The 22075-nt window shown below is 45.0% G+C and overlaps 1 protein-coding gene across 2 annotated transcripts in view; it reads right to left on the bottom strand.

Moving 5' to 3' along the window:
• Nucleotides 1–228: 228 nt before the first annotated feature.
• The window catches only part of C8b (complement C8 beta chain), a 39953-nt gene continuing 18106 nt past the window's right edge, over nt 229–22075 (bottom strand). For both annotated transcript variants that reach the window (XM_006987193.4, XM_042271524.2), the window contains 7 exons: nt 20356–20553; nt 16304–16544; nt 12504–12632; nt 10971–11134; nt 3943–4096; nt 2501–2569; nt 229–602 (listed from right to left, as the gene is read on the bottom strand). In XM_006987193.4, the coding sequence (XP_006987255.2) occupies nt 451–602; nt 2501–2569; nt 3943–4096; nt 10971–11134; nt 12504–12632; nt 16304–16544; nt 20356–20553 (1107 nt within the window). In that variant the 3' untranslated portion in view covers nt 229–450. The remainder of the gene's footprint in view (nt 603–2500; nt 2570–3942; nt 4097–10970; nt 11135–12503; nt 12633–16303; nt 16545–20355; nt 20554–22075) is intronic.

Genomic DNA, 22075 nt, shown 5'->3' with positions numbered 1-22075 from the left:
CCCATTTATTTGTCTTGCAAGGTTGTCATGGGAATGGATCAGTGGCACATAGAAATCCTTTCGTAGATATTGGCTGTCTTTATTACTGAACAAGACTATGCTTACCAAGGGATGAACAACATCTCATCTATTGACTGTTTCATGATTAGACACCTACTATGTGGTGACCAAGATAGTTTCTGGTTCCTAGACCATGTGAGGGTAGCCAGAGTGCAGAGTGGGCAAAGAGAGGTTTACAATGATGCTTTATTTTGCAAGGACTGAGGGTTTTGCTTAACCTACTCTTTATTCAAATTAACATGCATTGAACAAACTAAAATCTTTAAAGGACAGAGTGGCATTGTATTTTGTTGTGGCTGCCCTGGGTGGGAGATGGTGTGTGGGAAGCCGGCTGAAAGTGAGGTCCAGAGCTTGTGGTGGGTCGCCCACCGGCTGGGTCTGCTCCCTCTTCTAACAGTTGAGTGTTTCTGAAGCAGGGCCTGAACAGGGCCTGCCATCTTTCTGAGGGAGCGGATTGTTACACTGTCTTTGTCTTGTTTTACTTCCTCCAGAGCATGCAGACCAGTTGGACCAGCAACTCCACTTCCCATCAATGGGGACATCTATAAGAAAGAAGGACAATGAGAATGAATTGGTCCTTATTAAATTCTCTTGCTCTAGGAAGAGGGCTAGGGCTGGGTGAATAAGCCAACAGGCTTTGGGAATCTGACTTTCTGATATCTCCCTTGTAAACAAGGCTCTTTGTTTCTGGCCACTGTTTTCTTTGCTCTCTCCTATCATAGGGTATTTACATATTCTACAATTATTCCTTGCCCAGGATACTCTTGTCTTTCCATTGACATTATCAATCTTATTAGCCCTTCAGATCTCAGTAAACACATATTTCTTCACAGAAGCCCAGGATCCTTAATCTTTATCACTTTTTTTGTATTTTAAGCTCTCAGAGCACTTGTAGCAGTTATTGCATAGAAATTTTAAATGTGTTTGTGAAATAATTCAAATAGCATTGCTCTTTCTTCTTACATCACAATCTTTATGATTCACAATGAATCACAACATGTAGGCTGGCATACAGAAGGCCTTCTGCAAATATGTATTGGATATTAGGAAGATGAATAGGTGAGTGGGGGTGGGTGGGTGGATGGATAGATGGATAGGTAGATGAGTAGATGCGTAGACACATGCATAGGTGGTGGGAGGATGGATGGGTGAATGAATGCATGAATATGTGAATAGATGAGTGAGTGGGTGGATGGATGGATGGATGGATGGATAAAATATATTGGTGGATAGATGGGTGGGTAGATGGTGAACAAGTGGGTGGGTAGACAGAGCATGGACAGATGGATGGATGGGTAGATGTGAGTGTAGGAGGGAAATGGGTAGGTGAATGGTTTCCAGATTAGACACTTCACAGTTGTAAGATACTGGATAGTTTTTCATGTATGGGAGCTATGTTATCTACTGTGATTAATTTGCTTTTCTGGTGTATTAGCCATCATTCTAAATGACTTATTTGCCTCATTATAAACTTAAGTCAGCACTGTGAGGTAGTAAATAGGATCATGCCCATTTCACAGATGCAGAGAGATCAAGTGTTCAAGTCAGAGTTATTAAATGATGGTGATGAAATCTGAACTCAAGCTGAGTTCAAGGACCCAGCCAAGGTACCCAGTACATAGCAAAGTGCACAGAGGATGTCTAATGCTTTATTAGATATGATATGTCCATTTTAAAGGTATCATCAAAAACTTATAGAAAGGAATAAAAATGAGAGAGGAATATGAGCTTGATAATTCTTATATGACAGAATGGGCAAAGAATTTGAGAGTTGGAAGGGACATCTATTTGTCTGTCTATCTGTCTATCTATCTATCTATCTATCTATCTATCTATCTATCTATCTATCTATCTATCTATCTATCTATCTATCTATCATTGAGAGGCAAGTGTTCCTGAGTCATGGAGGTACAGAAGTCAATGGGATATGGCATTAGTTACAGAAGGAGGGGAGGAGACCCAAGGTGAAAAGGGCTATGTGTACATATCTTTAAAATCCTGTGGGCATCTACAGCAGGAATTGACTAATTCCCCTGAGGTATGGGGCATGTTATAGAAATTTCCACAGATGTATATTCTCTCTCTCTCTCTCTCTCTCTCTCTCTCTCTCTCTCTCTCTCTCTCTCTCTCTCTCACACACACACACACACACACACACTCACACACACACACACACCCTGGATTTTGAAAGTTGAATGATACAAAAAGAACATAAGATTTCCACAACAACACAAGAAGGCTTAGCAATTTCACACATTAGCAGTCCTACAGCATTGTGCATTCTCAACAGTAGAAATGATAAAATCCTGAAGGAGCCAGGATCCTGAACACCACAATGGCTGTCTCCTAGTCTACACACCACCTTGCTCTTGTTCTTTTTAGTCATTCCCTACATTTTCCCAAAGTCTATATACCCAACGAACTTTGGAAGACTCGTTACCTTTCCGATTGGTAACCTCACAGGCTACACCTTGGAAACCAGCAGGGCAAATGCATTCACAGTGTGATCCTGAGGAAAATAGAGAGAGAGAATGAAATCAGGACTCAGGAGCTCAGTTCCAAGCAACTGCATTTTCATCAGGTAGCTATGTGGATCAGAAAGTGTGTGGGATGTATGTAACATGAAGGTACAGTGCCAAGACCAGCTCCTTTCCTGGGGGTTCCTCATCAAGGGGTGTTCATTGCCATCACGAGGATTATATGGTGCTATTGAGAAAATTGCTCCTTAGCTGACCTTTGACTCACATTTATAAGCTTTCAGGATCAGACATTGCATTAGCAGTCGCCGAAGCCAGTCATCATTCACAAATAATAGTCTAGTCTCTGCTTGAGTGCCTCGAGGGAGCTTCCCTCTCTTTGAGTCTCACCCTACCTACCTTTGGGAAATGCTGAGTCTTTGGAAGTACTTCTCTATGCTGATCTGGAATCTGCCCCCTTCGCGTGTCTCTCGTCTGATCATGAAGAATGTCTCCTCAGGACAGACCCTGTGAATGTCCTCCTCTGACTCCATGTTACCCCTTGCCTCCATTCTACAAGCCAGTGGACAACAGCTTCTAGTTCTAACTTTCTTGTAAGGCAAGAAAGACAATAGTAATCCTAGGCTCAAACTCTGAGCTCATGATGAGCTGATCTCCTTTCACTTCCTGTGAAGTGATCACCATGGAGGGGACCTTATCTGATGGAGGAAACTGCAGGCCATACCCTGTGTCCTAGCCGCCCCGTCTGAGAAACTGCACACAGATCCCTCAGTGCCACTGTTGGCCTGGAATCTCCCTCCCCTCAAACGTGTTTTCTCTTGTGACCTTCTGGGCTTGCTCTATGGACCTGATCCCTGCCTGACTCTGGCTAGCTCCCTGAGTTGGGAGTAATCAAAGGCTCCTGCTGTCCTATTTAGGGTGCTGGAATGAACCCTTCCTCCATCTTGACATCCCACCATAATAAACCTGAGACTACAACCTCAGTCTTACCGGTTTGTCCCACCCACTGTAGGGATCCTGGGCATGACCCTGAGAGTTAGTCAAGTTCTATTAGTCTGTCCATGATGCCACCTGCAAATCTTCTCACCTCACATTGGCAAGGACATTCACAAAGGATTTCTTTGGGTCAGCCCAGGCTCTCTTCTTTGTCCAGAGTTTGGCTAAATTGATACTTGACCTAAAGGTAGACCATAGGCTCACAGCTCCAAGTTTCAGCTAAACGCTACTGTCACCCTTGATGACCCTGAGGCTAGAGTACAGGTGCCCTGACCACCAAAGCAGACTCCCCTTGCAGCCACCATTCTTATTCCTTGAGAATTAGAAGTGGGCAACAGCGGCCCCCAGAATCAGCCTCCCTGCAAACTACGCCTTCTGCAAATGACCCCAGTGCTCTCTAAGGTGGTACCTTTCAGGACAGGAACTCCATTGCCTTGGCAAGGAGCGCAGTGGCAGGAGCTGACCTCCACCTGGAATTCCTCTAGTGCCTTCTTTATGTTCTGTTTCACTGTGCTGGAGTAGGCAAAGTCTGTGGCTGTCACAAGCTCATACAGAGGCTCAACCTTGGACAGAAGAGACAACACACATCAATCAGAGGCCAAAGCAAAGCCACAGGGAACGGACAGGAAGGGCAGTGCACAGAAAATGCAGCAGCATCCCTGCAGGACAGGACAGGTGCTCCAGCCTGCAGCTAGATGCCTGTCCTCTCTGTCTCCCCAACCTGGGAGACAAAAGTTCATTTATTCAAGTTCAAATCAGTTAACAAGAAATACGTACTAAAGGGTAGGCACAAATCTAAAATAACTGTAACATGAGAATCTCTATTCCCAGGGACTTCCAAATCCAGAGACGGAGATAATCACTAGTGTACACTAGAGCCTTACAGACAGTCTCTGACCCTCATGGGTCCAACATAAGCTCTTGCCACCTTCAGAAGGCAAGAAGGTGATTCCCATTTAGTTGAAGTGCACTGTGAGCCTTCCAGGCTAGTGATAAGCTCTCCTGGGAGTACCACACAGCAGCCAGTGTCAGGGAATCTGGCCCAGTCAGCTCCTGGGCCATGAGGAGCCCAAAGCTCCCAGGCTACAGTACTGACCAGCTGTGCTCCACAGGTCAGGTGGGTCAAATGCATTTCTGCCTTGTTATTTTCGATTCATGATACGTTTATCTGGACACAACCCCACCGTGGGTCGAGGCACATCAGCCCCATACAGTTTCACAGAGGGAGGCGGAGCGGCTCATCTGTCTTGGTGTGCCTGGAAGGTGATCCTTCGACGCCCTTTGGCATACTTTAGGATGGCTCTCCCTGCATCATTCCCTTGAGCTTTATGGGAATCACTCATATAATCCAAAAGCTCACTGCAGGAAACCTTACTCCATGGCTCCCAGACCCTTCCCTCAGCGGCCTCTGAGCTACCCATTTGATACTACTCTACTTTCCAAACGTTCCTTTATGATCCTTAAACCTTTTCATGAAGAGTCTCTATTCTCTTCTCCGATTTAACAGTGAGCTGGCAGGGAGAGAGGCTTGGAGCCGCCCTCTCTGTCCTTGGGCACAGCCGCAGATTAAAGGTCTGGCTAGCTGAAGTGGGTCTGCGTGAGGCAGTGTGCATGGGAGACGGGGCAGAGGTTTGAAAAGTACAAGCAGACACCGCAGGTGCTGGTCACTGCACATTTGTGCATCAGGGGCTGCGACTTCATGGTGGGAGAAGTACCAGGGCCAAACTGCTGTTTGCCAGTGTTCTGTTCCTCTCGGTTAGGGATGCAGCTCCAGGGCCTGGTTCCTGTCCAGATTTTGTTTGTGATCCGGTCCTAATTCAGCCCTGGAGAGTTTAGGGTCTGTCTAAATGCAGGCAATCATGCCTAATAGAAGCCTCCAGTGGGAAGAAAATTGCTTCCATTTCTTAATGCATCTGATGCTGACCTTCGCTCCAGTGGGCAAAGCAAGGCCCCTTGGAGGTCCCATTGTCTCACCGGTCTGTGGTCAATGAATTGATCCAGAGGCTGTTTTCAGAGAGACCAGCCTGCTGGTCACACATGGGGGGAGGGTGAAGGGAGGGCGCTTGCTTTACACCACTGATAAGGTTCTCAACAGTCAGCTTTTGGCTTTTGCTCCGAGCCTCTTGAAAGGCCTACCTTAACCACCATGGTGTTTTCCTACCGAGACACAGCACTAGCCAGCAGCCAAACCTGATAAACTCCCCACGTACACTGCACCTCGGGAGCGGAAGAGCTTTAGAAAAGGGCCTGTCCTCACAAGATGATGATGATTAGCGCAGTTGTCAGGTGAGGGGAAACTCCGGGTGGTTATGCGGCTCATTTAAAACAAACAAACAGATAAACAAACAAGAACACCAAGATGACAATCCCGGTACCCCAGAATTAGAGTCCAAAGCCTGTGTGTCCCCTACTAGTTTAGGTTTGATTACTGATACTGGTGACTCAGGAGTTCCCATCGCTAGTCTCACCCATGTGTCCTCCAAACTTTGCAGGCTATGGCAGTCTGCTTTGGTGAAGCAGAAACCGCAGTGGGGCTTCGAGGCAGCCCTTTACCTTTCGGTCAATATGGCTGTGGCCATTATTTGCTTACTGCGTGTTTTCCTGCCTCCCTTCGCCTCCTCCCCTTCTCCCCTCTTCCCTTCGCTCCCGCTACCTCTTTCTTCTGCATCTCTCCCTTAGATCCTCAGTCTTGAATACAATGGTCACTCGGGTCTTTAACATACTTGCCCTTCGGAAAATTTTATTTATCACACCATTTAGAGGTGAGGCTGGAGAATGTCTATTAAGCTCCATGCAAATCTCTGCAGTGCACCCTACTGTTCCTAACCATGTCAAATAATCATCACCACAGCTAGCCACCACGAGAAGCTGAACTACATACACACCCCAGAAGTCTTCACAGCACTCTGAGAATCGGGTAGTCCCGTGTCTCCTCCTGGGACAGTTGAGAAAGCTAGGTCACAGAAAAGCTAAGTAGACTGACAAAGATGTAGCCTCCACCAACGGTGAGCTTAGACCGTTAATATCGTGGTTTGTTGCCCATTAATCAGTATATATTTTCAGACCTGTGGACAGTTAGATAATCATACCAAGTTGGTGCATAAATGCAGTTTTACATCTCATCTTTTCACTTATACTATGAGGCTCTCTCTGTGTGACTCAGCCTGTGTTGATAAAATGTCTTTCTACAGCTTCAGGATACATGGACGGACTGGTTCTTTATTCAGCTCCTGTTTTTTTTCCAGCCTCCAATTGATACTTTTGCCCTTTTAGGTTATGCTACTACAAGTATCCAAAGGCAATTTGTCTCTACATATTTATTTATAAAAAATTAAAATTGGATCAAATATCATCAACATTTTTAACACTATGGAGATACTGGCTTAGAATATCTTCTCAGACTAGAGTCATCCTACCCCACAAAAGGCCTCTCAGTCCTCACAGTGCTTTGAGTATCACAGATTTTTAAATCATTGTTATTTGATAGGTGAAAATAAGACTGTTATAATGTTACTTTTATTGGGAGAGGTTATTTATTAGCAAACTGATGGGTGTCCATTTTCCTAGAGATTGTATCCTTCTTATGAATTGTGTCATTTTTCACATTGTAAGGCTCTTATTTGTGGTAAGCCATCATCATCATCATCATCATCATCATCATCATCATCATCACTGGTGAATTATCTGCCTACTTACTACCGTTTGATTTTGTGGTGTGCGTGTGTTCATGTTGGTGACATAGAGGCCAGAGGTCAACCCTGTGTGATGTTCAGGAGCCCTGCACCTTGTGTTGTTTTGAGACAGTCTCTCACTAGCCTGGAGCTCATTGATTAGGCTAGGCTGGCTGGCCAATGAGCCCAGCAGTCTGCCTGTCTCTGCCTTCTCAGCACTGGGGTTGCAAACACAGCCCACCACACACAGCTTTTTTTTTTTTTTAAATAAGGATTCTGGGGGACTGAACTCAAGTCTTGATGCTTGTACAATGAGAAATTTACCTCTGAGCTATCTTCTGTCTCCCTAACTGACATGGTTTTACTGGAGTAGTGTTAACACATTGCATTTTATATCTTCTTTTGCTTTAAGAAAATCCTTTGAGTGAATTTGCTTCTTGAAAGCATTACTACTGCTTATCAAAAATTTCGGCTCTCCATTTGAACATAGCCTCTCAAAAGCAGGTTTACATGTGATAGGACTGCAGATCCTCCAAAGCAGGGTTGCACATCATAGGCCTGCATCTCAGCAGAGGAACATAGAGAGCTGTAGCTTCCCAAATCTGGTTTGCACAGGGTAGGGATACATCTCTTTAGAAGAAAGTTTGCATGTAGTAGGGCTATAGATCCTCAGAGGCAGGTTTTCACGCAGTAGGGCTACAGTCTTCAGAGGAAGGTTTGTGCACAGTAGGGCTGTAGGTCCCCAGAAGCAGGCTTTCAGTGTGACTTGTTCCGACCACTGACAGGTGAGCAGGAGCACAGAGTGAAGTAATTTAAGACTTCTAGTAATCTTCAGAGCCATTATCAGCTGTATCTGGGTGTTTGAATAACCGTATTGGGCGGAGCTCTCTTCTCAATGCTTCTTGGGCATGTGTAATTGGAAAGTTGATTCATATTGAACTAAGATACTGAGGTATGGTTGTTTCTCTGCAATATGACCTAGGCTATTCTGACCTCTGTGTGAGCACCACTTATATTTTCTCCTTCTGCCCTAGGTGATGCAATATCTTCATAAGCTTTAGTTCAACCCTAATACCTCACTACCTTGACCTATGCAGAAACATGCAGACAACAGACCAATGATTAGGATTACCAGTTAAATACAAGACTCCCAGCTCCATTCAAAAGTCAGATAAGGAATAATTTAAGAATAAGTATGTTCCATTCAACACACAAGAGATGCTTATACCAAGAGAATCATTCCTTCTTTATCTGAAGTTCAATGCCGGCTACTCTGTATTTTCGTCAGCTAAATCTGACAACCCTTTTAGTTTTGTCTCAAAATGCCTTTGGAGTTCACCCACTGAGGAACATTTCACCAGGTCACAAAGCTTTTTTCCTTTAAAGACTAGGGTTGCTGGTACACTGCATGTTGGAATGGCTTCGGCATTTGATTTTTACTCCTGGGGGATACATTTGTTCCTAAAAGCAAAACATGTCAGCAGTGTTGCAGTATTGTTTTGTTTTGTTTTCAGTACTTCTGCTCAGGTTTCAACAATGTGTTCATCCTGGGTTGTCAGGGCAAGGCCGCTTCTCTACTATGTGCCTGACGGATGTATGCGCACATTTAATCTTGTTGCTTGCTCAGGAAGGAGTCTTTGTGGCTTCGTTTTCTACTTCTGTACTCTATCCATCATATTTCTTTTCCATCACTGTTTTAATCTCCTTGTCTTTTGTTTCTGCATTATAAGAGCATTTTTATAGTACCTTCCACATCACTGACTCAATTTTCTGCAGTGTCAATTCTGTTCTTTATAGTTTCCAATGTGGGTTTTAATTCTGCCATTGAGTTCTTGGTTCCCCACATCCAGCTACTTTCTTTTCATCTGATTAGTGTCTAAACAGCTCAGCTTCTATTTTTATTCCATAAATTCCTCGTTTTTCTTGAGTTTTATTGTTGTCACAAAGCAAATGCATTCTCAAATTTACTTCTATTTTTCTATTTTATAGGCATATGCTCATTTTCTGCAGCTTGAACATAATTTCCATCTTTTTTGTTCTTAAAAAAAATCTCTTTATTTATCCATTGCCATCTCTAACTCTTCTTTTAACAAGATGCCACCTCTCCCTGTCTTTGTTTACCAGGAAACAACATGAGCTAGTTCTTGCTTGCATACCTTGCATCTGCAGAAATCTCATCTCAGGTCTTCTCATAGGACAATTTATTATATTCAGGCAGTAGCATAGGAATTGTTTATCCAGTGGGCTCTGCTGTCCTGAAAATCAGCTATCACTCCTCCTGGAAAGCTGTCTCTGTTGAGAGGCCCTATTCTGAGATAATGTGAAAGCAGCCTGCAGTTTCTGAGACCACAGAGAGAGCATGAAGTGGGAGATGGATGAACATGTGTTTGCAGAGCAGGTGACATGCACAGAGGTGCATAGAAGTCTCCTGCACTTCTGCATCTCTCCTGCTGTGCACCTTAAAACACTCTCTTCCATCATGCCCCAGTTGATGCAACCAGTTTGACCTCCACAGTCCCTAGCCCAGACAGGCACATTTGGCCTCACTGGGAAACCAAGCCATCCTCCCTAGGTCTCAGTGTTAACAATTACCAGATAGGATATCATAGCAAAGGACAGAAATTCAGATGTCTGTTTTCCTCTGAACTCCCTGTTCTCTCTCACATCTGGCTGTGATGCCATGCAATGTCACCATGGCATCAGTCAAGCTTGAACTTCGCTGGAGCTGCCTGCAACCCATGGCCGGCTGTATCTCTCTTGTGATTGTCAGTGATTGTGCTGTGAGTGTCATTAGTAACTAAATACAGACGCAAGAATTGAGTGACAGCCTTCGTGTTCTGTGGAGCTCTGTGTTTGACACACAAGTGCAGGTCCTGTTGGAAAACTCGTTGGGGTCAGGACTGCAGAGTCTCGCATCAAGGTCCAGTCCCCCACTTTCCCTCCCTGAATGCAAACAGAACTCTCAGGGGATAGACAATGGTCCATCAATGACAGTACAGGCACCAGCAAGAAGAGAGTGATGTCAGGCATGCTATGGGTACTGTACAGCTGTCCCCACAGGCAAGGACCTACCATTGCTGATGTGTGTGACAGTCCTGTTTTAACAAGCATCTGTTTAGTTTATTTACAGTTGCAGGATTCTTCTTGTGTGGGAGTCAGGTGGTGAGAATCATTATTTTTTTCTATTCCCCAAGCCCATAGCGGGAGGAAAGAAGACAGACTCTCTTGTGCAGACCTAACAGATTCTTGAACAGCCACAGATGGACATGGCCTTCCTGACCCTTGACTTGTCACAAAAGAAGGCAAGCACACTTGACAGGCAGACTGCTGAAAGCATTACTCTAGAAACCATTCCTAATGCGCCATCAGTGCTGTGCACTCAGTAGGTGCTCCAAACACACTGGTTATTATCATCACATCTTGCACTCTCCTAAGAGATGGGTATGCATGCTGCTGACCTACTGTCCTTCCTAGGTGGCTCTTTCTTCTTGTCATATCTCTGTGTTCCTCTGGCATCTTCTAACAGCATGGCAGATGCTAATTTCCTTAGTAACTTGGGGACCAAGGGAAGCGCTTGGAATCTTTAGGTGGTATGGAGTGCTGCGTTCTAAACTGTTTATCCCACATCTATTTTCTATTATAATACAAGTAGCTCAAGACTGGGGCCTTGGTCCTGATGATCTCCATACTCCACACATAGCTCACAGCTGACTCTCAGAACCCGTGTTCGACACAGAAGGGGAGTGGGCACAGTGGCTGCCTGTACCTTCATTTTGATGATTGCTGGGTTGTACTGCACGGCGTCTCCCCATTCCCTCATCAGCTCAGGTGTTGGCAGCTCCTTGTAAGCCAAGGTGGTGATGTACTCACTGGTCCCTCCTCGCACCAGAACCACCAAGTCTTCTATCATGGTGCTCCTCTTGTTTCTGTCTGCAATGGACAGGAAGAGTGGCACGGAATCAAAGGGTCTACTCTTATGCCTTGGAATTTACTTTAGCTAAAGAAACAAATGAGATCCCATGATTCTTAGTGAGCTTGTCTCAGAGACACGGGAGAAGAAGACTTGTTCCTGACCATAGGGAAGTGATTGTGCCCAGGGCAACTGGAAACTTACCCAATCATGAATAGTACAAATGAGGAGAACAAGGATAGATTCATCATGAAGATATGCACATGCTAATTATTGAATTAGTATATGGGAGAGAGACAGAGAGAAGTAGGTGATTGATGATAGATAGATAGATAGATAGATAGATAGATAGATAGATAGATAGATAGGCAAAGAGAATTGTACATAGATGATAGATACACAGAAAGATGATAGGTAAATAGACACATAGATGATAAATAGATGACAGATAGATATAGACAAATAATAGACTGGCAAGCACGTGGGCAGACAGGGAGAGAAGCATTGTAAATAGTGAGGCTTTGTGGGTGATGGCGATGTTCTGTTCAGGGACCTGTATAGGAACTAAGCTACAAGACTCCTTAGAAGAGTCTAACGCATCCTGCCCCACCACAATGCACAAATAATCAACAATATCAGCTACTTATTCTCAAGTGTAAGTGGCTGCTCTAGCTAGCAGCTAATTCCTGCATTTGTGCTTTACTGTATATTTGTATATTGCTTCCACTGTGGGATTCTTCACATGGCAGGCAGACCCATACAAAGACAACTGGGGGAAAGCAGGATCAGAACACTGCCACCCAGTCTCAGTCCTACTCTCCACAGGCTAGCTTCCCAACTCCCCATACTGCATCCAGGTATCTGCTTCTAGACCCTGACTCTCCACCGAGGCTGCCTTTACCCCCAACTCTAGCCTGTTTTTTTCTGCCCTGTGGCCTCTGCCATATGGATGGTGGTGGGCCAGATTTCCTAATCTCTTTGGCATGCTTTATGTCAGGTAAGGTCCAGCCTCTGCCACCTTGCCTTGGCCCCCGGCATTCTATCTCTAGCCAAGACCACTTCCAGCCCCTAGAGTAGAGTGATGTTATTAGCACTATGTGCAATAGTACTCACACTCTGGTTATAATTCACGGTTCTGGAAACTTGGCCTTAAAGTTCCACCCTAGATATTGGTCTTTTTGCCTTTTACCTACCCCACATGCTCACTGTGAAAATGGGAATTCAACCTCATTCATTTTTTATGTATTCATTATACTAGTAGGAAGTATTTATTAGATTATTATTTTTATTGAAATGCTTTGGACTAGTCCATGCTTAAAGAAAGCCTGGGACCAGTGGTGCTAAGGAGAGGAAGGCTACAAGGGCAGAAGTTACACGGGCCTGTCTCACCTTTGATTTCTTTCAGAATCTCATTGCATTTCTTCTCCGACACACCCAATTTGAGGTAGACTTTATAGATCGCACCACCAATTCGGAAATCTATTCCAGCACAGGCAGAAACATCGTTAAACGTGTAATCTGAAGGAAAAAGGAAAGATATAGGTCATTCACTTTGTCCCTTTTCCTCTGGTTGACTCTAACCCTAACCCTTCCTGGTGTCCTAGGGTCCTGGGTTCAAATAAACATGTCCTCAATCTGGAGACAAGAGTTATAGGCAGCATGGCAGAGACCCCACAGAGATCAGTCCCAAGTTCCTGTTCTAGCCTCCTCCTCAGAGTCTCTGAGGGTAGCTGTAGCCTTCAAAGAGGTCATGTGTTCAGAACTGGTCTCTAAAACCAAGACTCCTCAACAGGTACTCTTTTAGTTAGGGTTACTGTTGCTGTGATGAAACATCATGACCAAAAGCACATTGGGGAGGAAAGGGTTTATTTAGCTTACCATCACAGTTCACCATCAGAGGAAGTCAGGACAGGAACTCAAGCAGGGTAGGAATCTGGAGGCAGGAACTGATGCAGAGGCCATGGAGGAGTGCTGCTTACTGGCTTTCTCCCCATGGCTTGCTCAGCCTGCTTTCTTGTAGAACCCAGGACCACCAGCTGAGGGCTGGCTCTACCTACAATGGGCTTGGCCCTCCCACATCAATCACTAGTTAAGAAAATGCCCTACAAACTGGGCGGCGGTGGTGGTGATGCATGCCTTTAACCCCAGCACTCAGGAGGCAGAGGCAGGTGGATCTCTGTGAGTTTGAGGTCAGCCTGATCTACAGAGTGAGTTCTAGGACAGCCAGGACTGTTTTACAGAGAAACCCTGTTTTGAAAAAGCAAATGAATAAATAAATAAAGTAAAAGAGATGAGAGAGAGAGAGAGAGAGAGAGAGAGAGAGAGAGAGAGAGAGAGAGAGAGAGAGAAGAATACCTTACAGCTGGATCTTATGGAGGCATTTTCTTTTTTTTTTTTAATTTTACAATACTATTCAGTTCCACACAATAGCCACAGATTCCCCTGCTCTTCCCCCTCCCGCCCCCCTCCCTCTCCCCCCAGCCCACCCCCCATTCCCACCTCCTCCAGATCAAGGTCTCCCCCAAGGACTGGGATCGACCTGATAGACTCAGTCCAGGCAGGTCCAGTCCCCCCTCCCAGATTGAGCCAAGCGTCCCTGCACAAGTCCCAGGTTTCAAACAGCTAACTCATGCAACGAGCCCAGGACCCGGCACCACTGCCCAGATGCCTCCCAAACAGACCAAGCCAATTGACCCATTCAGAGGGCCGTGGTAAATGAAGACCACATGAGAAGGGGAGGAAACAAAGAGCTAAAGAGGCCCACAGAGGTCCACAAGGATACCCCCACAAGGGACTGCTGGCAGTGGTCGAGAGACAGCCGGGACTGGCCTACTCTGGTGATGGGATGGCCAAGCACCCTAATGGTTGTGCCATAAACCCCGTCCAAGGACTGAGGAATCTGGATGCAGACGTCCACGGCTGGGCCCCTGGTGGAGCGCTGGGAGTCTAGTTAGTGAGAGTGAGGAAGGTTTATATGATTGAGAATTATTGAAACCAGGGTTGGATAAGGCACAGGGACAAATAACCAAATGAATGGAGGCATTTTCTTAAGTGAAGTTCCTCATCTCAGATAACTCCAGCTTGTGTCCGGTTAACACAAGACTAGCCAGCACAGGTACCTAGTGACTGATCCAGTGGCTATGAGCTAGCTCCAGCCCTTGCCTGCCCTGGTATACATTTCTCTAATCTTTGATAAAGGAGGAAGAGGTCTGCGTTAATTGGTTGAAGTAATGCATATATAAGTCTGAAAGTACCTGGGGGATGGGTGTACAAATTTCCCCTACTTATTTGAGGATCCCTTCCTACCTCGTTCCCCCAAAATTCTCCCCAAGGTATCTTCTTCCCTGGGGCTTGCTGAAATTTATGTAAGACCTTTCTAAATTGTTTTAAATCTGGCTGAGGAAGAGAGGCTTGTTGACTACTAGGCTTTCTAGCATTATTAATGTAGAACAGAATTTTCCCCAGAGTAGTCTGAACCCTTAAAATACAAATCTCATCGAGATAATAGGTATTACAAGAAAAAGAGCCTCCATGGCCATGCAAACTTTCTTACTGTGCATGAAATGAGGCAGGGTTGTATCTCTTTCTTTGGCAACACTCTGGAGAACTCTGAGGGTGACACCAATTGAATATTTCTGAATTGTATGATTCTCTAGGCCATTTATAGGGGGCAGTTTTAGAAACCATGGACAGAAACTTTGGAACAACTCTGTTGGAGGACGGAACCTTTGATCTTGGTAGACCCAAGTCCTGAAGACATGCATTTACATCCTATGTCCTCTTGCAAGTACATTGGAATTCTAACTAAGTCCTGGCTCCGCTGATAAAAACCATGTAACCTAGAACAGTTCACAGAACCAGGCAAGTGCTCAGTCCTGAGGCAGAATACTGGAATAGAAAGCAGGATTTACAGCCTAGACTGGTAATTGAAGACAGTTGGAAAGATCTGGAATGTTTATGGGCAAGATGGAAACAGAGGGGAGTGTTGGACTGACCATTAGTCTGGAAAACCACAGTAGTATAAGCCCTCACTAGTGAAAGTGTCATCGCCAGGCAGTGGTGGTACACACCTTTAATCCCAGCACTTGGGAGGCAGAGGCAGGTGGATCTCTGTGAGTTTGAAGCCAACCTGGGCTACAGAGTGAATTCCAGGAAAGGCACAAAGCTACACAGAGAAACCTTGTCTTGAAAAAAAAAGTGTCGTCTGTAGACCAGCATGCTGGGCATCATCTCCAAGGGTGATAGAAAGACAGAACTTTGGATCTTGCCTAACTGAGATAAGATCCAAAGATTTGCTTGTAATTCATATTCACACTAAAATTTAAGTGTGTATGAACCATTGGTCACAGAATGAGCCTATGGTATTAACTATAAAACCAATATAAGGACTAGGACTTATAAGGACAGCCAGAGTGCTTGTCTTACAAAATAAGTTAACAGAGTTTGGATCTCCAGAAACCCATGTGAAGGCCAGGTGGGCACCATGGCCTGCCTGTAGTTGTAGCTCCTAAATGTGGAGACAGGGGATCCTTACAGCAGGCTGGCTAGGGAGACTAGCCATATCAACAAGCTCTGGGATTGATTGAGAGACCCTGCTCCAATTGTTATTGTGGAAGAACACAGAGGATGTTTCTTGGCATCAACCTCGGGTGTGCATATGCACGTGCAATTATTTACACATGAACCCACACATGCATGTGCTCACACACATGCAAAAAAAACCACCCATGATGTATATACACACATACATAAACACATGAAAAATGGAAAAGAAATTTGGAGATAGATCTGAAGAAACTCATTGGAGAATAGAAAAGAAATTGAGGTTGATTCCTAAGCCTTTGGCTTGTGCCTCTGGCTGGATGGTGGAACCATTTCTGAGATGTGGAAACCACAGAAGAAACCAGGTGCAGTGATCCAGTGATCCAGGCTGAATACGTGACTCTATATTCAAGCTTGGATACAGAAGCTGTGGAAAGGAGGATCACCCAAAGAGAGAGAGCTGGGTTGGGAGGACCAGCCAAGCCCAAAAGAGAAGGATAAAGACCAAGGCCTCTATGGAGATACAGCTAGGTTAGGGGGAGGAAAATGGGGGTACAGTTCAAGACTCTTCCCCCCAAGCTTTAGTGTAAGACTCTGTCACTTATTCCTGTGTTGGCCAGGACAGGTGTGTCCCTTGGGCTGTGCACCTCCTCGCTCCATGAGGTCTTTGTTCATGATGAGTGTGTACTCGTAAATGCCCCCAAGCACGGCCTCGGTGATGAAGTGGGTCCCAAAGTCACGAAGGAGATCTCGGTACTCCCCATAGCTGTACTCTAGGGGAAGGCTCTTCACCCTCTGGAGGAATTCGTAATGGAGCATGAGGCTTCTGGACTTCAGCTTGTAATGGGCCACTTCAAGGACAGAGCGCGCATGCAGAAACTTGCTTTTCTAGATGAAATACCAACATGGGAAAAACAGACCTTTACAGTTAGGAATCGTGAATGGGAAAATGAACTTTACAAATACCATCCACTGTTCTTGCCCGGGGTCATCACGCTTATGATTCCTTTAGGATATCTGAGAAGATTTCAGTTCTCATAAATATTCCAGCATCCTTTTTGGCTTGGGTGAGCACTGACTGCATCTCGTTACGGGAGCAAATGAAGATAGTGAAGGAGAATCAGAAACTTGCACTAGAGGGAGAATGTGGCCACTTGAGGCCACACAGATGGGGCCAGCATTTGCTAACTTGTAAGCATCAACCATTCACCTATGTCCTTTGAAAACAAAAACCTATACCACTCAAGGTGAACCATAGTTCCTTGGGAAGGAGACCATGGCAGGTGTCCATAAACCATGGCCTGTAGAACATATCTCCTGCCTGTTTTGCAAACACTACCATTCCCATTCACTTGCATATTGTCTGCAGTGTCTGTCACACTGCAGTGGCAGAGGTGTGTAGTTGCAACAGAGACCCTCCCTCAGTATTGTGTAAAGCCTCAATTATTTACTCTGGTCCTTTCCAGGAAAAGTCTGGTGTCCCCTGGAAGTATGGCATACACTGAATGCTGGTGTTGCCAGATGAGAGCTGGGTATCACCGCATGAGAGGTGACGGGACTTGTATGGGGTTATGTCTAGGTCCTTGCATGGGGGAAAGCAGGGATGGGGGGTGGGGTGGGGCACTCTATTCCAACCGATCCCTTCAGCTCTAAAGAGCGATTCAGCCTTGCATGAACTGTCACTAAAACCACCAACTTCAGTCCAACCTGGCTTGCTGTCACCCCATTCTAGTTCTGCCCAGCGGCTCAGAACCCTTTTCTCTTACCATGACTGCCTAAGCAGTCACTGAGCACTTGGCTCACACCTTTGCCAAATCTCCTCTGCTCTACCCCTCTCTGCAGCTTTATGGAAGTTGTCAGAATCAAAATGGAGTTGACTGTGGCAGCTCTAACAGAAGGAAAGTAAAAATACACCAGGCCTGGAAGTTATGAAGAAAGGGTGGCTCATTCACGATCGTCTAATAATAGGAGCTGCCATGGAAGACAGTCACAGCAACCACATACAAGAACACACTACTTCAAGGGCCTTTGACCAGTTACTGCCCAGCTTCAGAATGGTGTCACCCATGGTGCTAGAACCCTGTGGCCAAGGACTGTTGTTTGCAATCCTCCTTATTTTTGCCTTTAAAAAACGTTCCTTGCTTTAATCCCCTGAGAAGAATACAGCTGACTAGAGCATGCTCACTCCCGGTTGCAATAGTCCACGTTTCCCAGATACACAAAGGCATTCTCTGACAGTCTTTTCTGACTGTTATTTCAGTTGACACATTATTATAAAACTTCCTCTCTGCTCTCCCTTCTCTCACTAATCTGCTTTCAGTGCCCTCGTCAGAGTCAAGATCCTAAACCTCTGAGAACATTATGATAATATTCCTTCAGGCAAAAAACAAAAACAAAAACAAATAAAAAAAAAAACCACCCAGCCGGGCGGTGGTGGCGCACGCCTTTAATCCCAGCACTCGGGAGGCAGAGCCAGGTGGATCTTTATGAGTTCGAGGCCAGCCTGGTCTACAGAGTGAGATCCAGGAAAGGTGCAAAGCTACACAGAGAAACCCTGTCTCGAAAAACCAAAAAAAACCACCCAAAAATAAGCAAACATGGTCGCGGGTTAGCTCACTATTGCCTTCCGACAGAATCGGCTCTCTTACTTTGGATACATAACCTTCACATTCCATCCACCAGTTCTCTGACTGCTGTCAGCTGCCCTGACATTGAGTGTTCCTCTCCATGCCTGTCCATTTTCCATCAGCCACACTGTGTATTGGCCTTTATCCAACTCTGTACTGATCCCTAAACCTGCATGAGGTAACCGTGTAACGACCATTTCCTCTGCTTCTGAGCTCTTCTGGACATGAGTTTACTTGTCTTTCAATTCTCCATTTAGCTCTTGCCTATTTAATACCATCCCTGGAAAGTCCCAGGAACTCGCCTTTTCTACGCTTGCAGAACGGCTCACTCAGATTTCCTTTAGAACTTACACTGTGCTCTATTGCAGCTGATATAAATGATTAAGTGATATACTGCTTACAAGCTTACATCTCCCACTAGACTGATAATATGAAGGCAAGAACAATTTGTTATATATTTTATAAAGAGCTCGAAGAGGTAAGTTTGAAGATGCCCAACAACAAAAAAAAAGTTACAAATCAAAGAGACATAAATGCTAATTACTTGAATTTGGTCATTATACCTTGCATATATGAACAAAATCATCACACTGTAACCCAGAAATATACCTAATTTTTGAGATAATACATCTAACTGAACAAAACAAACCTTGTAGAATTTGTCTTAGGACCCAAGACTCATGTCAGGTTATATACATGTTAGCATTGCAGAACTGGCTATGTGAATCAGGGAGGTAAGGATGGGGAGGAGGAGAAGAAGGCAGGCCATGGTGGTACCCACTGTTTCCCCTCATAATAAAATCAATGCCTGTGGTCAGTCCTGGCCTTCATTCCTATAGCTCAGTGGTGAGTACCTACTATTCACCATCCTATCTAGAGATGAAGGAAATAAATTTGTCCCCCAAAGGGCCCCGATCCATAAGACAAGTCAATAGATGCAAGACAGTTATAGACTATTAATGCTGACTACCTGTTTCCTGCTGCTGACTATATCTGCAGCAGAGGCCTTTCAGAACCCCTCACAATTTCTTTTGTTTTCATATAAATCACTGCAGACTTTAGGTCTTGGTCTCTTCTCTTTCATATCTCCTTAGATTAATTGTCTATTACATCATTCCTGTGTGAAAATTCTCAGTAATTAGTAAAAACTTTATACTTTCTTTACCCCAGAATTCAAAGTCTTAAGTGTGCCTATTACCCTATCACCCATTTCTTTAACACATCACCCCAATCACTTCCCTCACCCACCGCTTTTCTCCCACCAGGCCACTGGTTTTGTGCTTACCTCGTGGTCAAGGACTAGACAAGGATTATGTTAGTATTGTGGAATATCTCTGGGGCAAGGTGGGAGTCAAGCCACTGTGTCTGAGCGCAGCACAAGGCGGAGCAGTCTGGGCTAGTAACCTGGGGTGAGGAAGCTGATAAGAGGTAGAAAGAAAGCAGGAGAAAGAGGGGGCGATGGTAAAGGCAACCCCACCAGACATCTAGGAAGTCACAGGAGAGCGGGGCACTTTCCAGATACTTATCTCAAACAAAAGTCTAATTACAGTGGGTTGAAAAACCTCCACATAGGTTTCATTGGGGGCAAATCTGCACAATAAACTTATTGAAAACCAAAGGAAGGGCTTACAAAACAAACAAACAAACAACAAAACTAACCAAAACCAACCAACCAAACAAACAAACAAACACACACACACAAAAAAAAAAATCCCCAGAAAATAACATTACTGGGCTTGACAATCTCCAAAAAGTAAGTCAATGTGAGACTAAGGTATTATCTACGAGGGCATTTTCAGGACCAACAGAAACTTTCTTGTTTACTTGGACCAGGGATAATGTGGAATTCAGACACATCTGTCAGCATAAAAGAACACACATACATTTAAAAGCAATAAACTGATTTTCTTTCAATAACAAGAAAGAACTTTAAGTTGGGTGGGAAGGGGCACGGTGTGTGTGGGGACCTGGGAGGAGTTGGGGAAAGGAAATAAACATGATCAAAATACGTTTATGAAATTCTCAAAGAATAAATGAAAATAAGCAAATAAAAGCTCCAGACAGGTACTTACAGTGTGGGAGAATCGTTTGGTTCTTTGAATGTAATGTCTGCCTTCATTGTTTTCTTTTTTAACTCCAAACTCAAACATGCCAACTATTTTAAAACCAAACTTGAAATTAGAACTGCTGGTTTCTTTCTCTGTCACATTGTGTTCAAAATCTGCATATGATTCATATTCTGTAAATGCAAATTCATATTTGCCTTGGGTCTGTATGAAGAAAAGAAAATGTGTTTTTAATATGCTTTGGTTGAAATTGTCATCAGGTAGTCAACTGTGTTCTTGCTGTACAGCAGAGCTCTGCCAGCGACTCTGTAAACACAAAACTATCAGGGACAGCTTGCATCCATGCCTCAGGACCCCTGCTCCAGCCAGAGAGACAGACACATTCAATACTACAGCTCACGCTGTGTCGAGGGTGTCGGGGCTGTGGATTGGTCTTGAACAGAGGCGTGAAGCAAAGCAGGAGGGTCTGAGCAAGTGCTGGGACACTGGTGTAGATGAAGCAGAAAGTTCAGGAAGGAGGGTGTCGTGAAAGACCATTCTGGACAATGGAGGCTTTTGGATCTCTTGTTCTGAACTGTGACTTACTGTGAACACGAGCCAAGAGAGGAAGAAGTGGGGTGGTCATTCTGGGACAGCATGCTGGTTAAGCTGGAAGGAGCAAATCCAGATGTGAAGTCACAAGCCAAGAAGGAGGTGCCAGGGGGAGTGTGGTGCACTGATGATGTGGGACTGAGGGAGCAGCAGGGGAGTGAGGGAGACTGAGTTACCACTTGGCTTCGAGAACTCAACACAGCTGTATGCTAAGTCATTAGTGCTCACTGTCCTTGCATAGGGGAACTGCCAGAGGCAGTACCTGGATGGACCTGGAGTGACCAGTCATCCCCACCTCCATTCCCATGGGCATCTGGATACTTGTAATTTCTATAAAGTCCCACAGCCCAGGAAGGGAACAGCAATGATGTAGTCATGGCCTCAACGGGGCTTCTGGAATACTGGCACTGCTTTCACAAGGTGGATGACTTGGAACAGTTGACTTCTCTAGGCCCCAATTTCCCTGTGTATAAAATGGAGCTGACGGTTGTCCCTCTCATTAGACCTGTCCTGAGGACCGGGCTCACACAGGAGCCTGTCAGAGCTTTCACTAAATGCTGGCTAAGAAGAATAGCAGTTGGAAACTGCACATGATGTCTGGGCTGGGATCTGGCTCCTGTACTGTGTCCTTGGAAAGCAGAGGTTGAGAGAATGGACTAGACCACCTGATGGAAGGTCTATTTAGTCCTAGGCTGTTTCTTCCTCTTGATGGTCAATAAGTATTACAGAAAGGACTAGGAAAGGGGGATGAGGAGAAAGGAAGTTGCCCAGCCTTCAGAACTATATGCCTTTGGTCATGGAAACCACCACCAAGATGAATTTCTCAGTCAAACCCCCTTTACTTCACAGCTGAGGAACCTGAGGGCAGAGCGGGAAAGGAACCTGGCCTAAAGTAAAATGTCTCCCCATTAGATGGCAAGGGTTCTGGTAGGTATCTACATGGTGTATTCCATAGTCTACTCTGTGATTGGTGTGTCTGGGAGTATATAGGGGTAATAGTACAGATTTATATGGGCGCAGCATTTTATTTAATTATTTAAAGGTTTATTTGTGTGTGTATGTATTTATGATTGTGTATGTATGTGAATCTGTAAATGAAGGTGTCCACAGAGGCCAGAAGAGGCTGTCAGATGCC

Source organism: Peromyscus maniculatus, chromosome 2 (genome assembly GCF_049852395.1).
Source record: "Peromyscus maniculatus bairdii isolate BWxNUB_F1_BW_parent chromosome 2, HU_Pman_BW_mat_3.1, whole genome shotgun sequence".
Classification (NCBI taxonomy): Eukaryota; Metazoa; Chordata; class Mammalia; order Rodentia; family Cricetidae; genus Peromyscus; species Peromyscus maniculatus.
Note: the sequence above shows the minus strand (reverse complement) of the source record. Positions and strands in the feature narration are given on the sequence as shown.